A 14,099-nucleotide genomic window follows, 5' to 3' on the forward strand; every position below is an offset into this window, starting at 1 on the left:
CAAACGTTCACAATGACAGAGATGCCCCCCTCCCCCCCCCCCCCCCCCCGTGTAGCCTCATCAGACCATTTGGGTGAGTACAGTTAGCGAGCGCGTGTAAAGGCTGACATGGCACGCCAGGCGGTGGGTGGCCAGCACCACGCCTGGCCGTCTTTATCTCCCGAGTGGCGATGCTTACACATTGCACGAGATGCTCATTTGAGGCTGAGTTGACCTCGATGAGGCCCACCATAATCGTCACTGGTGTTTTCGACGTGAGTGGGAATCGAACCCGGGTCCCAGCGTGTAAAACTCTGAACTACTGATGCCCACAACTACACACACGTCATGACCCACACTCACACACATGTACACACACACACACGTGCACCCACAGTGGTTAAACCCCCCAAAAATGCATTAAATGCGATCAGAGTAGTTGGCGTGGTGTGACGTTTGCAATATTATTGTCTTGTTGGGAAAAAAAACTACATTTTGGCTTAGAGAGTAAAAACACGTACATTCGCAAAGCACGCGGAGTAGACACAGTGGCACTGCGTGGTTGGCATGGGCCCCGGTGCGAGGGATGAAATGGAGCCCACCCCCTGTCCAATGTCTCCCCCTTCATTACCCAGAGCCTTGGCCCCTTCAGCCCATGGGACCCAGTGCAGTTGACTGCCTGCACACTCCATAACCTACACCACTGAGTACACAAACTGATGATGCCAGGGTGGACATTTGAATCATTGAAAACTTCACGTTGGATGTTTTCCCAATGTCATCCCGATCATGGTATTGGCGTCACACCACCGGACAAAGAATCCGCTCGGCTCTATCGTAGAGCAGTGCAACCCTTGGGGGAAATTTGTATTCTTTGTACCAAAACAAATGTAGTAAGTGCCCTGCACTTACCCGTGCCGTGGCTGCAGGTGGTGGTGGCGGTCTTCATCGTGTGCTGGACGCCCATCCACCTGTTCGTCATCGCCAGGGCGCTCATGACCATCCCGGAGACACCGTTCATGGCGGCCGCGTGGTATTCGTGCGTGGCGCTCGGCTACACCAACAGCTGCCTCAACCCCGTGCTCTACGCCTTCCTGGACGAGAACTTCAAGCGCTGCTTCAAGGAGTTCTGCTTCCCCGCCGGAGGCGGCGGCGGCGGGGGCAGCGGCGGGGGCAGCGGCGGGCGCCGCGACCGCGCCACGTCGTCCTCGTACCACCGCGCGGCGCGCGCCGGCCACAACAACAACCACGCGGGGGGCAGCGGCGGGAGCAGCGGCGGCGGCGGCGGCGGCGGCTTCTGCGGCGCGGTCACCCAGGCGGGGCTCCTGTCGCCGACGCTCTTCGCCGAGCAGACCACCGCCGTCACCGGCGTGGAGCGCACGTCATCGCACCCCCCCGCATGACTAGACGTGGAGCTGTCGCCGTTGTCCTCGCCGCCGGGGATGAGGGACGACGCCACGTCCGAGCTGAGGCTCACCACGGGGCTCTGACGAAGGCTGCCTCCTCCTTCTCCCTAAACTGCCGAGATCACCACCACGACCACCCCCGCCGTCCGCCGTGGCTATTTGCTATTTCCCCCAACGCGCCCCCCCCCCCCCCTATATTTTCACGTCCCACACCGATCATAGCCGGTGGTGGTGGTGGTGGTGTAAGTGCGGCGTGGCCTCGCCTGACCTTGAAGAAGGGAAGCTTCGAGTGAAGGCGGCTGCAAGAAGGTTTTGTGTGGAAAGAGGGTATCAGCGTCGCTCGCGAAAGATGGGTCCTTACGAGGGTGCAGACGGTGGGCGCTGCTTTTGAGGTTTACAGCGCGGCTCTGCCGGTGGAGTGCGACTGGAGAGAGCGCGAGACCGTCGGAAGCCCCTCGTGCTTGTGATTTTATGCAAAAGAAACTAAGCAAATTTCACACACACACACGTCAAGAGAACTTGTGCAAGGCAAGAGATACACGGGCAGGGTGCACTCCATTTAGGTTGTGTTTATCCACGAGGGAATGTATTTGAATTTGACATTGAATCTCATTGTGGATGGTGGTAGGAATCAGACGTGTTCATTGGACACAGGCTTGTTTTAAATGAAGGTTTGCATCTTGCGCTTGCAACAAAATACATTTGGAATATTGTAGATATTAGCATTTTAACCTAAAGTTATTTACTGTAAATATATATTTAAAAAATAGTCCCAGGAGGCTTCGTGAAATGGTTACACGATTGTTAACACTGATCGATTCTGCAAGCTATGTAATGCAGGAATTTTTTTCTGTTGAGAATCAGTTTTAACAACAAGCCGTGTGCTCACATTCTGATAATCGGATCGCATCGGTATCATAAAACTTTGCACTTTCCATGCGGACAAAACTGTCAGTTTTAGTTGCTGAGTGGACCAGGATAAAATATACAATCAAAATATTATCTATTTGCAAAATTTTTTGTTTGAATTTGCATCGTGCTTATACAAAGCCGAGCAAATGATTACCATCACCAAGCTGAAGATACTGTATATACCTATTATGATCAGATAGTTTCGTGAACATATAAACATATTCACATAAAAAAAAATATATTTAAAGCAGCTATATTTTGCAAGTGTGTACCAGTGGCAGAAATACCAAGTTGTTTATTTTGTAATATTTATGTACATTTATGACAAGGTTAGTGGATAGATAAATAAATAAAAACAACAACAAACCAGCAGTTTTTTTTTAAATAAGACTTATTGCTGGGTTCCCAAAAAAATAAAAACATTGGTGCAATAACATTTATTTTCAACGGTGGGATATAACGAAGTTAAATATTTTCCTCGTTGTCTTTCGGATGATGAGCTGGTATTCGACACTTCGTTTTGAAAGCGTGTCTCCAATCACGTTGCGCACGTGGAGATGAGACGGACGCACGTGGCGGGGGAGGAGATGACGCCGCTCCCACGTCGCTCGCCCTTCAACCGCACACTCGCAAAGTGTCAACGGGGCAAAAAGCGTTTGTTTTTAAACGACATTTTAAAGTAGCAGCGATCCAAGTGCTGTTGCAGAACAGAGGGTCGATCGGAGAAAGAGAAAGGTGAAGAGGGTGGTGGTGGTGGTGGGGGGGGGGACGCTTGAGCCCTCGAAAAAAAACGCAGCGCGCAGAAGCAGCAGCAGCAGCAAAAGAAAACCCAACTCGTCGTAACGGCGTCGACGCTCATGTACATCGCGTGTTTTATCTTTCTGTGGAGGACGGCAACCCCCCCCCCCTACAACTTGGAAGTGTGAAGAGCTACCACCACCTTCATTTTCAAGTTTTTTGCAGCTTTAGTCTGGGGGTTCTTTGCCCCCCACACCCCCATCCTCGTTTTTGTTGCCCTTCTCCCGCACCTCCGATTAGCCACGGTTGGCTATGCACGGTGCGAAAGAAGTTCAACACACACACGGTACATACAATCCGCAACGTTGGGGAGTGTTTTACACCCGGCGAATCGCAACGCACACACACACGCCCGGCGGACGACGCAACAAACACACACACACACACCCGGCGGACGACGCAACAAACACACACCCGGCGGACGACGCAACAAACACACACACACACACCCGGCGGACGACAGGCCATGTGCACCTTGAGGCCACATGACGTGTCGGAACGCCCGCGGGCAGGAGGTCACGGGGCAGACCCAAGTGCCACGGGTCGACTGACTAAGATGACTGAGATGACTGGCTGATGCACCACCTGTGCCCCCTACTGTGCCAACCTGCTGTGCTTTAGCCACCCGGCGCTCCGCTCGTTGTTGTGAGCTTCGCTCCTCCGCCCTCCATTGTTGTTGGAGGGCGACTACCTCCAATTGCCCAGTAGCAGCGTCCTTCACGAGCCTCCTCCACAGAGGCCGATCTTGACACCGCTGGTACCAGTCATCGGCAAGTCCACTCAGCTCCACGTTCTCCTGTACCACATCACTCCATCTCTTTAGCCCGTGCCACGCCCGTTTAGCCCCCTCGATCCGGCCGAACAAAAGCTGTTTCGGCATGCGGTGGCTGGGCATGCGGGCTACATGACCCAGCCAACGCAGCCTTGCCTGCCGGAGGAGCTCACCGATGGGACCTTGCCGAGATCTTTCAAGGATTTGTGAGCTCCTCACACAATCCAGCCTGGTTAAACCCAGGATGGCTCGTAGGCAGGCTAACCTAAATGGTTCTAACCGGCAAAGATGTTCCATTAGAGGGGTCCATGTTTCGCAAGCGTAGAGAAGGGAGGGAATGACCGTGGCCGAGAAGACCTGAAGCTAATTGCGGAGCGACAGACCAGGTAGCTTCCACACAGCGTTACGCAACCGATGAAAAGATATTGCCGCTCGACTGATTCGGAGTGAGACCTCTGCTGTTAAACTGGAGCCGGTCATAAGCACACTGCCCAGGTATGGGAAACTCTCCACTCTCTCCACAACTGCCCTATCACCGATTGGGAGTTGTGGGGGTGGAGCGTCCGATGGTAAAAAATACCCAGGCAGGTGCTTAGTTTTGGTGGGGCTGATGGTAAGGCCCCATCTCTTAGTGGCACGCTCCAGTCTCAGCAGCAGCATCTCCAACTCCTCCTCTGAATGAGCAGCTATTACCAAATCATCGGCATACATAACGTGGTTGAGCAATAGGGAGCCATCCCTTGACCGCACAAGGGCATCGATCAGCCTCCCATTATATCTGTACCATATGGAGATTCCCCCGGTACAGCTGTTAAAGGCTTCACGAACTACCTGGTCAAAATAGATGTTAAATAATGTGGGAGCCAGAGGACATCCCTGTCGCACCCCAAGGTGTACAAGGAATGGCTCTTGACTCCCGGCCACGTAGTTTTGCCCGGGCCCGCTCACCATCATGAAGGTCCTTAATGATTGTGAGCAGAGGGTCAGGTACTCCAAAAGCCCGAAGAACAACCCAGAGCCCAGGCCTACCGATGGTATCATAGGCCTTGACCAGGTCAATAAAGCAGAGATGTAGGCCTTGCTGGAATTCCCTACACCTCTGCTGTAGCAGACGGACAGAAAATATGGCATCTGTGCAGGACCGCCCTTTCCTGAAACCGCATTGGGGCTCCGCAAGCCTCTCCTTAGCGTGCCTGGTAAGGCGATGTTGAATAATTCTTGCCAGGACCTTTCCCGGCACACTGAGGATTGAGATGCCCCTGTAGTTGTTACAGTCTGGGCATCCTTCCAATCCTGCGGAACCCGTCCAGTGGTCCAGACTGTTGTTATGATGTCATATAGGGCAGTCTGTACACAAACGCCACCCTCCTTCAGCATTTCGCTTGGGAGATCATCTCTGCCCACTGCCTTTCCTGGTCTCAGACTCCGGATCGCCTTCAGTACTTCCTCAACAGATGGCACTTCACCCAGCCACTCACAGGGGGTGACTTCTTCCAATATTTGAGGCACCGCAGCCTCAGCAGGGTAATCCTCACTTTGTGCCACGATGTTTTCCTGGCTGAGGGATTTTCCCTCCCCCAGGACCTCACAGAAATGCTCAGCAAATCTGCAAACCTGTTCCTGGGGGTCGGAGATTGGATCACCGTTTTTTCCCCTAATGATGGTAATAGGTGAGGCGCTGCAGGTTACTTTTTTGATGGAGTTAAATAGAGATTTGTGATCGCAGGCCACTGAGGCAGACTCCATCTCCTCAGCAACCCGCGACCACCAACCATCCTTGCAGTGCCTCAGCTCTCCGAACCTCCGAGCGAAGGCTGCGGTAAGCCTCCTCATTCTCTGATGTGGGATTCTGTTGCCGATGACAGTTGGCCTGTCGCTTTTTCTCAACTATCCTGAACACCTCCTCTGTCAGCCAGGGTCTCTGGGGAGGTCTGGACCGCTTACCCAAAGCAGCCAATGCAGCTGCATGAGTGACAGTCCTAAACCTCGCCCATTTACCCTCGACATCAGGAGGAGTGGGGGACGATGCCAACCCCAGCCGCAGGTGATGATGAATTTCTCGCTTTCAACTTTCATCAGATAACTGAAACCAGGCCACTTTAGCTTGGAATGGGGTCCTGGGTGTACACCCACCACCGGAGCGGAAGAATGGCAGGCGCATCTTACAGATGACAAGTCGATGGTCAGAGGGCAGATCAGCTCCACGGTACGTCCTGGTGTCAAGGACATGGGCTCGCATCCGCTGGTCCGTCACTATGTAGTCCAACAGATGTTCTTGCTTGGACCCCGGCATGCATCCATGATGTTGTGTGGATGCGCCGATGCCGGAACAGCGTGTTGGTAATTACAAGCCCATGGGCTGCACAAAAATCTAGCAGCCTCCTACCGTTGCTATTGAGCTGATCTGGCCCATGCCCTCCAATCACTCCAGACCAGGTGCCAGCATCATGACCAACTCGGGCATTGAAGTCACCCAACAAGATAACTCTATCCCGAAGGGCCACTTTAGCCAGCACCTGTGACAAGAGGTCATAGAAGGCATCTGACTCATCGGCTTTGCCTGCATCCCTCCACGGATGTTCGTCTTCGGTGGGGGCATAAGTAACCACGACGCCTCCGATTGATGGGAAGGCGAGCCCAAAGTAGCCTGGGGCTTACAGCTTCCCACACCTCACCGCCACGCTCCCACGCCCCCTTCATTCTTTTGTTCAAAAGAAGAGCCACACCCTGTTGTTTGGCAGTCTGCTGCCCCGAGTAGAGAACTGTCCACCCCTCATGGTGGCAGGAGCCAGAACCGGTCTACCGGACCCCCTGAATGCCACAGAGATCCAGGCGGTACCGGTTCAGCTCCTGACAGAGGAGTGGCAGCCTCTCTTCCGCAGTAAGCGGATGACCCAACGCACACACACACATCCGGCGGACGACGCAACGCACACACACGCACACCCAGCGGATGACGCAACGCGCACACACACACGGTGGACGATGCAACACACACACACACACCCGGCGGACGACGCAACGCACACACACACACACACCCGGCAGACGACGCAACGCGCACACACACACACGGCGGACGACGCAACGCACACACACACACGACGGACGACGCGCCGTCCGTGAGCGGACCGCGTCGCTGCTCACTCACTGCCCGCCTGAGCGCGCACGTCATTCGCGACTCCAGCCAATAAAAATTATTTTGAAAAAAAAATGTAACAACAGAAAAGCAACCTGAGCACGGACCAATGCTTCGGTGAAGTCGGAATCGCCTGCGCAGTTTGCTGGGCGCCCGTGCAGGAGCCCTGCTCGCGACTCACTCGCGAGCAAGACTTGAAGAGACTTGAGGTTTCTGAGCGATCTGGGGTGGTTTTGTGTTTGCGGATGAAGTCGCTCGCTGCAAGATTCTCTCTCCCTTCCCTCTCTCCCTCTCTCGGGGAGAGCTTTCGACGGTGAGGTCGGGGTCAGACACATCGGAGGGAGCTCACGATATGGGACGGGGATGGCCCTGCAAAGAACGCAGGCTGTGTATGTGTTCGTTGTTGAAAAACTAACATATATACGTACGTACGCATATATAACATACATTTTAATATATAAGTATGGAAACGTGTGTGCAGTTGTCGTGGATGTGTTGCTCTTTGAAGGTGGATAATTACTGTCATACTAGACCGCAGTCATCTTAAAACCATGCTTCGTGTGTGCTAAGGTGTTCATGTACCCACGGACAGTGATTACCGGTGACGAGAACAACATCGATGAATTACTGTATTATAATAACCGATTAAATATAATAGAGAGTATACCTTAATACTGGTACATTCCTGTGAACATCCCAATCTCAATATTAACATTCTTTGGATTTAAAACATTAAAGCACTAAATTAAATGATGAATACTGACACGCAAAACGTACATTTTAAAACCTTCATTTGAGTTACATTATTTCTCAGAATTCCAGATTTCCGTGTGATACGTACAACATTGCACGGGTTTCATACGTGGTATAAATATATTACAAGTGCGTATGTATTTAAAAAAAAAATCTGAAAGAAAGTAGTCCGAACGTTTATTCCACAACACTGGATGTGTCCATTGCTTATGACAATTTAAGTGCTGTAGTCTTTTACCAGCTTTTGTGAGTTTTGGTGTGATTTTACGAATGCCACAGATAGACGGTGCCGATGAGCCGTGCTTTAACAAGTGACACTGCACGTTTTTAAAGCCACACTGTGCCCAGTGGTTTCAAATATCCTCATTTTAGCAGCTGTCAATAGCTATATAACTGTGGTGCAGGAATACTTCGCCTACCCATGCACTCACGCCAAGTTGTCACGTTATAATCCAAAATGCCACGCATCTGATGGGCATGTAATGATACTATTCCCGCTAGCGATTCGATTAAAATGTCACAAATGGAGATGATTCGATTCAGCAATCCTTTTTTTTTACGTCAAGTTTATACCACCTCGTTTGTTCTGTTTCATGTTTTAATGTTTTGTTGTGTCGTTGGTCCAGTTTTGTGGTCAACATCAGCCTAAATGTCACACCGTGATCTAATTAGCATATAATACAATCGCTCGCGATGCATTTGACTCATGCCTCGTGAGCTTAAATGTGCATTTCAATGGACGAATCAACGCTTCGTTCTGCGCGCAGTCGAGAATAATCCACGCGTACGGCGAGGGGTGATGAAAAAGTCTGTGGCCTGACATAAAAGTTCGTATAGGAGTGTTCGTACAAGAGTGTGAACACGTTCCCAAATGCCATAGCAGTAGACTACCGATGTCGATTAAACAGACGTTTGGAATCACGTTTATTATCATGAAAAATTAAGGCGTGAAAAATGAATTCAAAGAAATCCGTAGAAAAATGTAGAAGAGCGGGACAAACAACCTGTAATGTTAAATTTTGATTTAAAGCTTTCGTGACTGCAGGGATTCATATTCTTGGTTCTTTCGGTAAATTCACGTAGAAGGAAAACAATAAAATGTTTCAAATATGAAACAATAAAATTATTAGTGAGAATTTTATTCTTAGTGAGAATTTTATTGTTTTATATTTTTTATTATTTTATTGTTTTCCTTCTACGTGACTTTACCGAAAGAACCAAGAATATGAACCTGCAATGTATTCACAGAAGCTGGCTCTGGGTGACTTTCACCGGTCTGAACCATTAGAAAATCACTAAGAGGATAATACATTACGTAGTGATAGTGACGGGGTGCTTTGAGGTGCCAGGCAAAGTGATCTTCCGGTTGGAACTTTTATTGGAGCGAATGCACTGCACTTCTATGCGGACTACGTGGAAAAATGAACAGCCTCATCAAGGTCACTCATTGCGTTACATGTCAGGCAGTGGACTTTTTGGTTACCCCTCTGTAAGTTAACGTGAATCCGAACCCACTCGAGACGTGATCAATGCTCACGTGTATCGTGATGGTGTCCTTGTTAGGATGCTTGGCACACACATCTTGGCTATTGGAAGTATGGCAAGCAGAAATTATTTGATTGCTATGATTTATGGTCGTAATTTATTATTGTGTCGGTTTATACTGTCTCGTGTTCTTTTTGTTGTTGTTTAGTTCACTCCGTTAGCCTGAATATAACATCACCACACAATTTATATTTAAAATGCACGCATGCCAATCAATCTTTGCTCATACGCACGATTCGTGGCATGTGTCGTGAGTGCAAACATTTTATGGATCGTTGCGTGGTTGGATGCCTGATGGCTGCGCATTAACAGTAGCACAGCTCGGCGGTGAACATTTTGAAATCGCAATTCAAGGGCTGCATTGGCAGTGACATGAAAGCGCACACTGGAAATACTTGACCACGGATCCGTGAAGTGCTCAAGTACTTTCAGTCGGAAAAAAAAATGTTCCTCGATATGGATGTCTCAATACGAGCGAAGTATCTTGCTTTTAGAATTCAGCTGCGACCGTTCAACTTGGAAAAAGTGGTCAGTCTCGCTTCGCTTGGGCGTCCAGAATCACGCACGCACGCACGCCTCTTCATATGAGCTGCGCCACTATGTGGGCCCTCGTGGTACGCACGGGTGATTTTTCCACTGGCTATTTGCCGAGCCGAGCCATAACCAAACTGTGAAACCCTGGCCTCACAACACGTCCAAACCTGACTTGAGGTCAACTAGAGACAGGGGCGATTTTAACGATGTTCGTGACATCGGTGGCAAGGGTCGGGTTCTGCAGTAGAAAAATAAAACCACCTGATGCCACCCACTGGGCTGGCTTGGCACGGGCCCTGCCGTGGCTCGGTTGTGCAGTGGAAAAGAGCCGACAGTTCGCATTTGTGTGTGGTGATGTGGACTTTAAACTTAAACCCTGCAACTCACGTAGAGACACGCGTGTGTGGAGGTCTGTCGTTCGCAGCATATCGCTTTCAGTAGCATCAACGCCGTCTGCAGTTTCGAGCCTTAGCGCCATGAATCTTGGCTCGTGTTTGATGTCATTTAAAGAGCTGCCACGGCCGCGCAAACCATTTATGCATCCCGCAAACAAATTAAACTACCTTTTCAAAATGCTGTACTTTTGACTGTGAACTTTGGGGTTTGTACATTCAATTTTAACTGCAAAAAAAAATAATATATAAAAAAAATCTGAAATATGATTAATATACATTATGTACAGCTGCGAGTAGTCAGTATGTTTTGAGAATAAAACATTTGCGGTAGGTTTCACCAGTATATCGTTGAGATGCTTTAAACCACATTTTTGTGTACTTACATAATATGACACAGCATTGTTATATATTATTGGTGGCTATTGAAATTAAAAGGAGGCAGTGCATACGTATACTGTAGTGCATATTGAGTTTTCAAAGCCTTTGAACGACTAATGTTATGCGGTACAGACATGCGCGTGCGTTTGAAGCATATGCACGCACACAATCAGCGTACATCACACACACCAACTGTGGTCATTATATTTTCTGCAAAGGATCCTTAGTTTGCGAAAAGATTGAAAGAAAATCAATACGACAGCTTGAAACATCAATGTCATTTATGAACTTATACAGGCACGTTGTTGTGTTCAGTGTTTTGAGCTATCGGTGTTTAAAAAAAAAGTATTCGCAGTTGTTTTGATATCATTCATGACCGTGGGGTGTTTGGCAGACGGCCAAACCCGTGGCTTTCGCGAGGCGCATCCGACTCCCCGCCAAAGAATCATCGAGCCGCGCGCGACTTGTCTGCAACTTTTAAACATACAGATATCCAGTGAGCGAACGTTGGCGGTGGGGGGGTGGTGGCCCGGGACACTATGGAAACAGACACGAGTATTTAACGCAAATGTATAAGTTAAAAGAAACTCCACAGCCAAACGGAGCGAGCGAACGAGCGAATCTGCCGACCACTCCCCCCCCCCCCTGCCCATCCCATCCCTCGGGTGTTACCGTGTTGTGGCCTCTGGGGCGAATGTGACGATTGCGGTCCGCAAGGGTCAGAACATTTGGCCACCCCTGGCTCAGTCGTTTGGTTGCACTGGAACTGTGTCCGTAACACGGAGGGGGAGGGGGTGGGTACCAGTGGTAACGGAAACTGAAGTCTGCAAGTGGTCAAAAAACAGCTGCTGCGTTATCGCCACTTAGACATCCATCGACGCCTGTGTAAATGTTTGCTTGGGGGATCGGATGAATGTCATGGAACGTATTTTTAATCCTGCATTTGTACTGCTGCTACTCTGACACACTTCACGTGAATCCGCACGCCGTTGCCGCCTTGAAGCAGACTCGGAGATCGCCGCACGGAGTAACTTGTGGCAATGAAGGGAAAGAATTTTGGTTTTGCTGCAGTGTAACAAAAAAAAGTGTGTACGTGTTTTTTTTTTAAAGAACAGACAGCATATATCACAGATAACACAGCGTAGCGGAACTACATGGCTGGCGAGAATGTAAAAAAACAACTCACGTAAGGAATAGCCGTTTGCACAATTAAAGCTTTCGTGACTGCAGTGATTCACATTCTTGGTTCTTTCGGTGAAGTCACGTTGAAGGGAAACGATAAAATAATAAAATATATTTCAAATAATAACATACATATTGTTGAAGACGCTGTCAGGTGTATGACGTTGATCGTGTTGTGAATTTTTACAACACACACACACACATTGCTCGTCTAATCTTCGACAGTGGTGTTTGAAGACTCTGTGTCAAATGTAAGAAGTGCAATTGTTTGCAGCAGGAACCTCACAAGGCAAAAAGCATGTCCAGTTGCTGGCATACCTGTTAGGTGCTGAATCTAAACCAACATTGAGCCTGACAAGTTTAAGTGGGGCGAGAAAGAAGCATAGCAGTGTGCGTGCTACTTTGAGGGAGTGCAATGGAGCACACGCACACACGAATGATGGAATATTACGTGGCCTCGGAGTTGCCCATGCTCATATTGGTTCTCGTCTGAACTGCTCTCCGATGCTTTTGTCAGGAGCAGCCGAACGTGGCGATGGACGCACGCGAATTGACTCTGCCGCCAGGTGTAACCAAATGCCCAGCGGGGTTGTCCAAAACCAATTTTTTGGATGAATTTGAATAAAATTTCACCCGGCGAGGGAGAACTTCTCATTCAGTTTACATTTACAATGGTTTACATGCAAGGGCCGGTGGAAACGGAATGTAAATTTGTGATCGGAGAGGTGGAAACTACTGTGGGGTCCTTTTTTTTTCGAAACTTCTCACATTTGGATGGCGAGTGCAGTTCAGTTAGCCGTGGGTGCAGAGGTTTTGTTGTGGTACAAAAGCTTTGCAAGATAACTTTGGCGCTTCACGTGCAGTGTTACTGTGGGTAGGAAGATATGGCCATTCGATTGCTGCAGTGTAAGAAGCCAGCACCATCAAAACCATTTTGCCTCTTCGTTACTGTGGCACAACTTTGCTTTGCGCTTATAGATCCACCTCTTTGACCCCCACTCACGTTGACTTTAATGGGTCACTTGGCTCCAAGTGTAAAGCAAAACATTTTGAAAATGGAAAAAATAAAACAATTATTTTTTGCACCCAACGTTTTAAATATCTTTTGTTTAGCAAAAATACAAGGACGTTTGTTAACAACAATTTTTGTTTCAGTGTATCTGTGTGTGTTGGCAGTCAAACCAATAATGGCCACAATTCTGATATGAATAAATCCTGACACAAAATACGGATATTACTATGAATTCAAGGTAATTTTTCTTTCAAGCAGTGAACATTTACAATGCTTTGTACCTGCTGAATTAAACCAGTTAGATAAAATGTCAAGATATTTTCTCTACCACTGACAGTTATATAGTATTTTTTTCCTATATTATTAATACGAGCATAATCTGAATCTAGTTCGTCGTTTAATACCACCTTGTATTTTTGCTTTCTAAAACTACAGTTATGTTCTAAAATGAACATTCAATACAACTCTCAAAAATGCCTAATTGGACAAAGCTATCCACATTTTAAACAGCTTTGAAAATAGCTGCATTAAAAGTCACAATTACACTTGGAATGCTTCGAGTGCGCATTATAGTCTGGTCATTTGAGTTCATTAGTGACTATGCAGCACTTACATTGTAGGTAGGTCTGTGTAGTTTGCTGTAAAGTGGCGTGATCGTGTCTCTCTATTGTACTATTATACTGTATTGAAGCCTTCAAACGCTACGCGTGACATACATATGTGCCTACTGTGTTTCAGCTCATCATGCACTCGGGTTCGTCTTTGAATAAATGTTTCAATGGAAATGTCTTTGCCCCACGTTTTGTTATTCGCGTCGTCGGTGGTAATGGGTTATTACACTGTGTAACGCATTTTTTTTTTGTTCCTGGGTATTTACTAATTGCTTATGCCTCAAAAGTACAGAAAAATGGCTATTATTCCCCACAAACTTTGCTTTTGTGACCAGGACAGTGATATTTTGAAATTTACCTATTTTCCAGAACATTTAAGATAGATTCAGAGCTGAGTAAACTTGGAGTAACTTCTAGAACATTCTAGAACTTTCCAGTCATATAAATAGCAGTATAAATACAGGGGCCTTAAGCCCACCAGTTCAGTTTAGTTCCAGCTGCCTAAGTGGATACATATCTGCATTTTTATGAGATGGCAACAAGAGGCTGCAAGCATCCGGCAGACGCATTTTGCTATGTCTGCGGCCAATTTATCAGACATAGACACAATTTGAACCGAGAAGATAGGAACAAATGTCAGCAATCACTAGAAGGACGTTATCGACCAGTTCAAGTCATAACTG

The 14,099-nt window shown here is 48.1% G+C and overlaps 1 protein-coding gene across 1 annotated transcript in view; it reads left to right on the plus strand.

The window, feature by feature from the left end:
* LOC116942688 (delta-type opioid receptor) overlaps positions 1 to 13,590 on the plus strand; it is a 51,469-nt gene extending 37,879 nt beyond the window's left edge. The window contains exon 6 of the mRNA XM_032954919.2: positions 909 to 13,590. Coding sequence (XP_032810810.2) covers positions 909 to 1,382 — 474 coding nt within the window. The 3' untranslated portion in view covers positions 1,383 to 13,590. The remainder of the gene's footprint in view (positions 1 to 908) is intronic.
* The last annotated feature ends 509 nt before the right edge of the window (positions 13,591 to 14,099 follow it).

This window comes from Petromyzon marinus, chromosome 15 (assembly GCF_048934315.1).
Source record: "Petromyzon marinus isolate PM22_M1 ecotype Great Lakes invasive population chromosome 15, UKy_Petmar_22M1.pri1.0, whole genome shotgun sequence".
Lineage (NCBI taxonomy): Eukaryota > Metazoa > Chordata > Hyperoartia > Petromyzontiformes > Petromyzontidae > Petromyzon > Petromyzon marinus.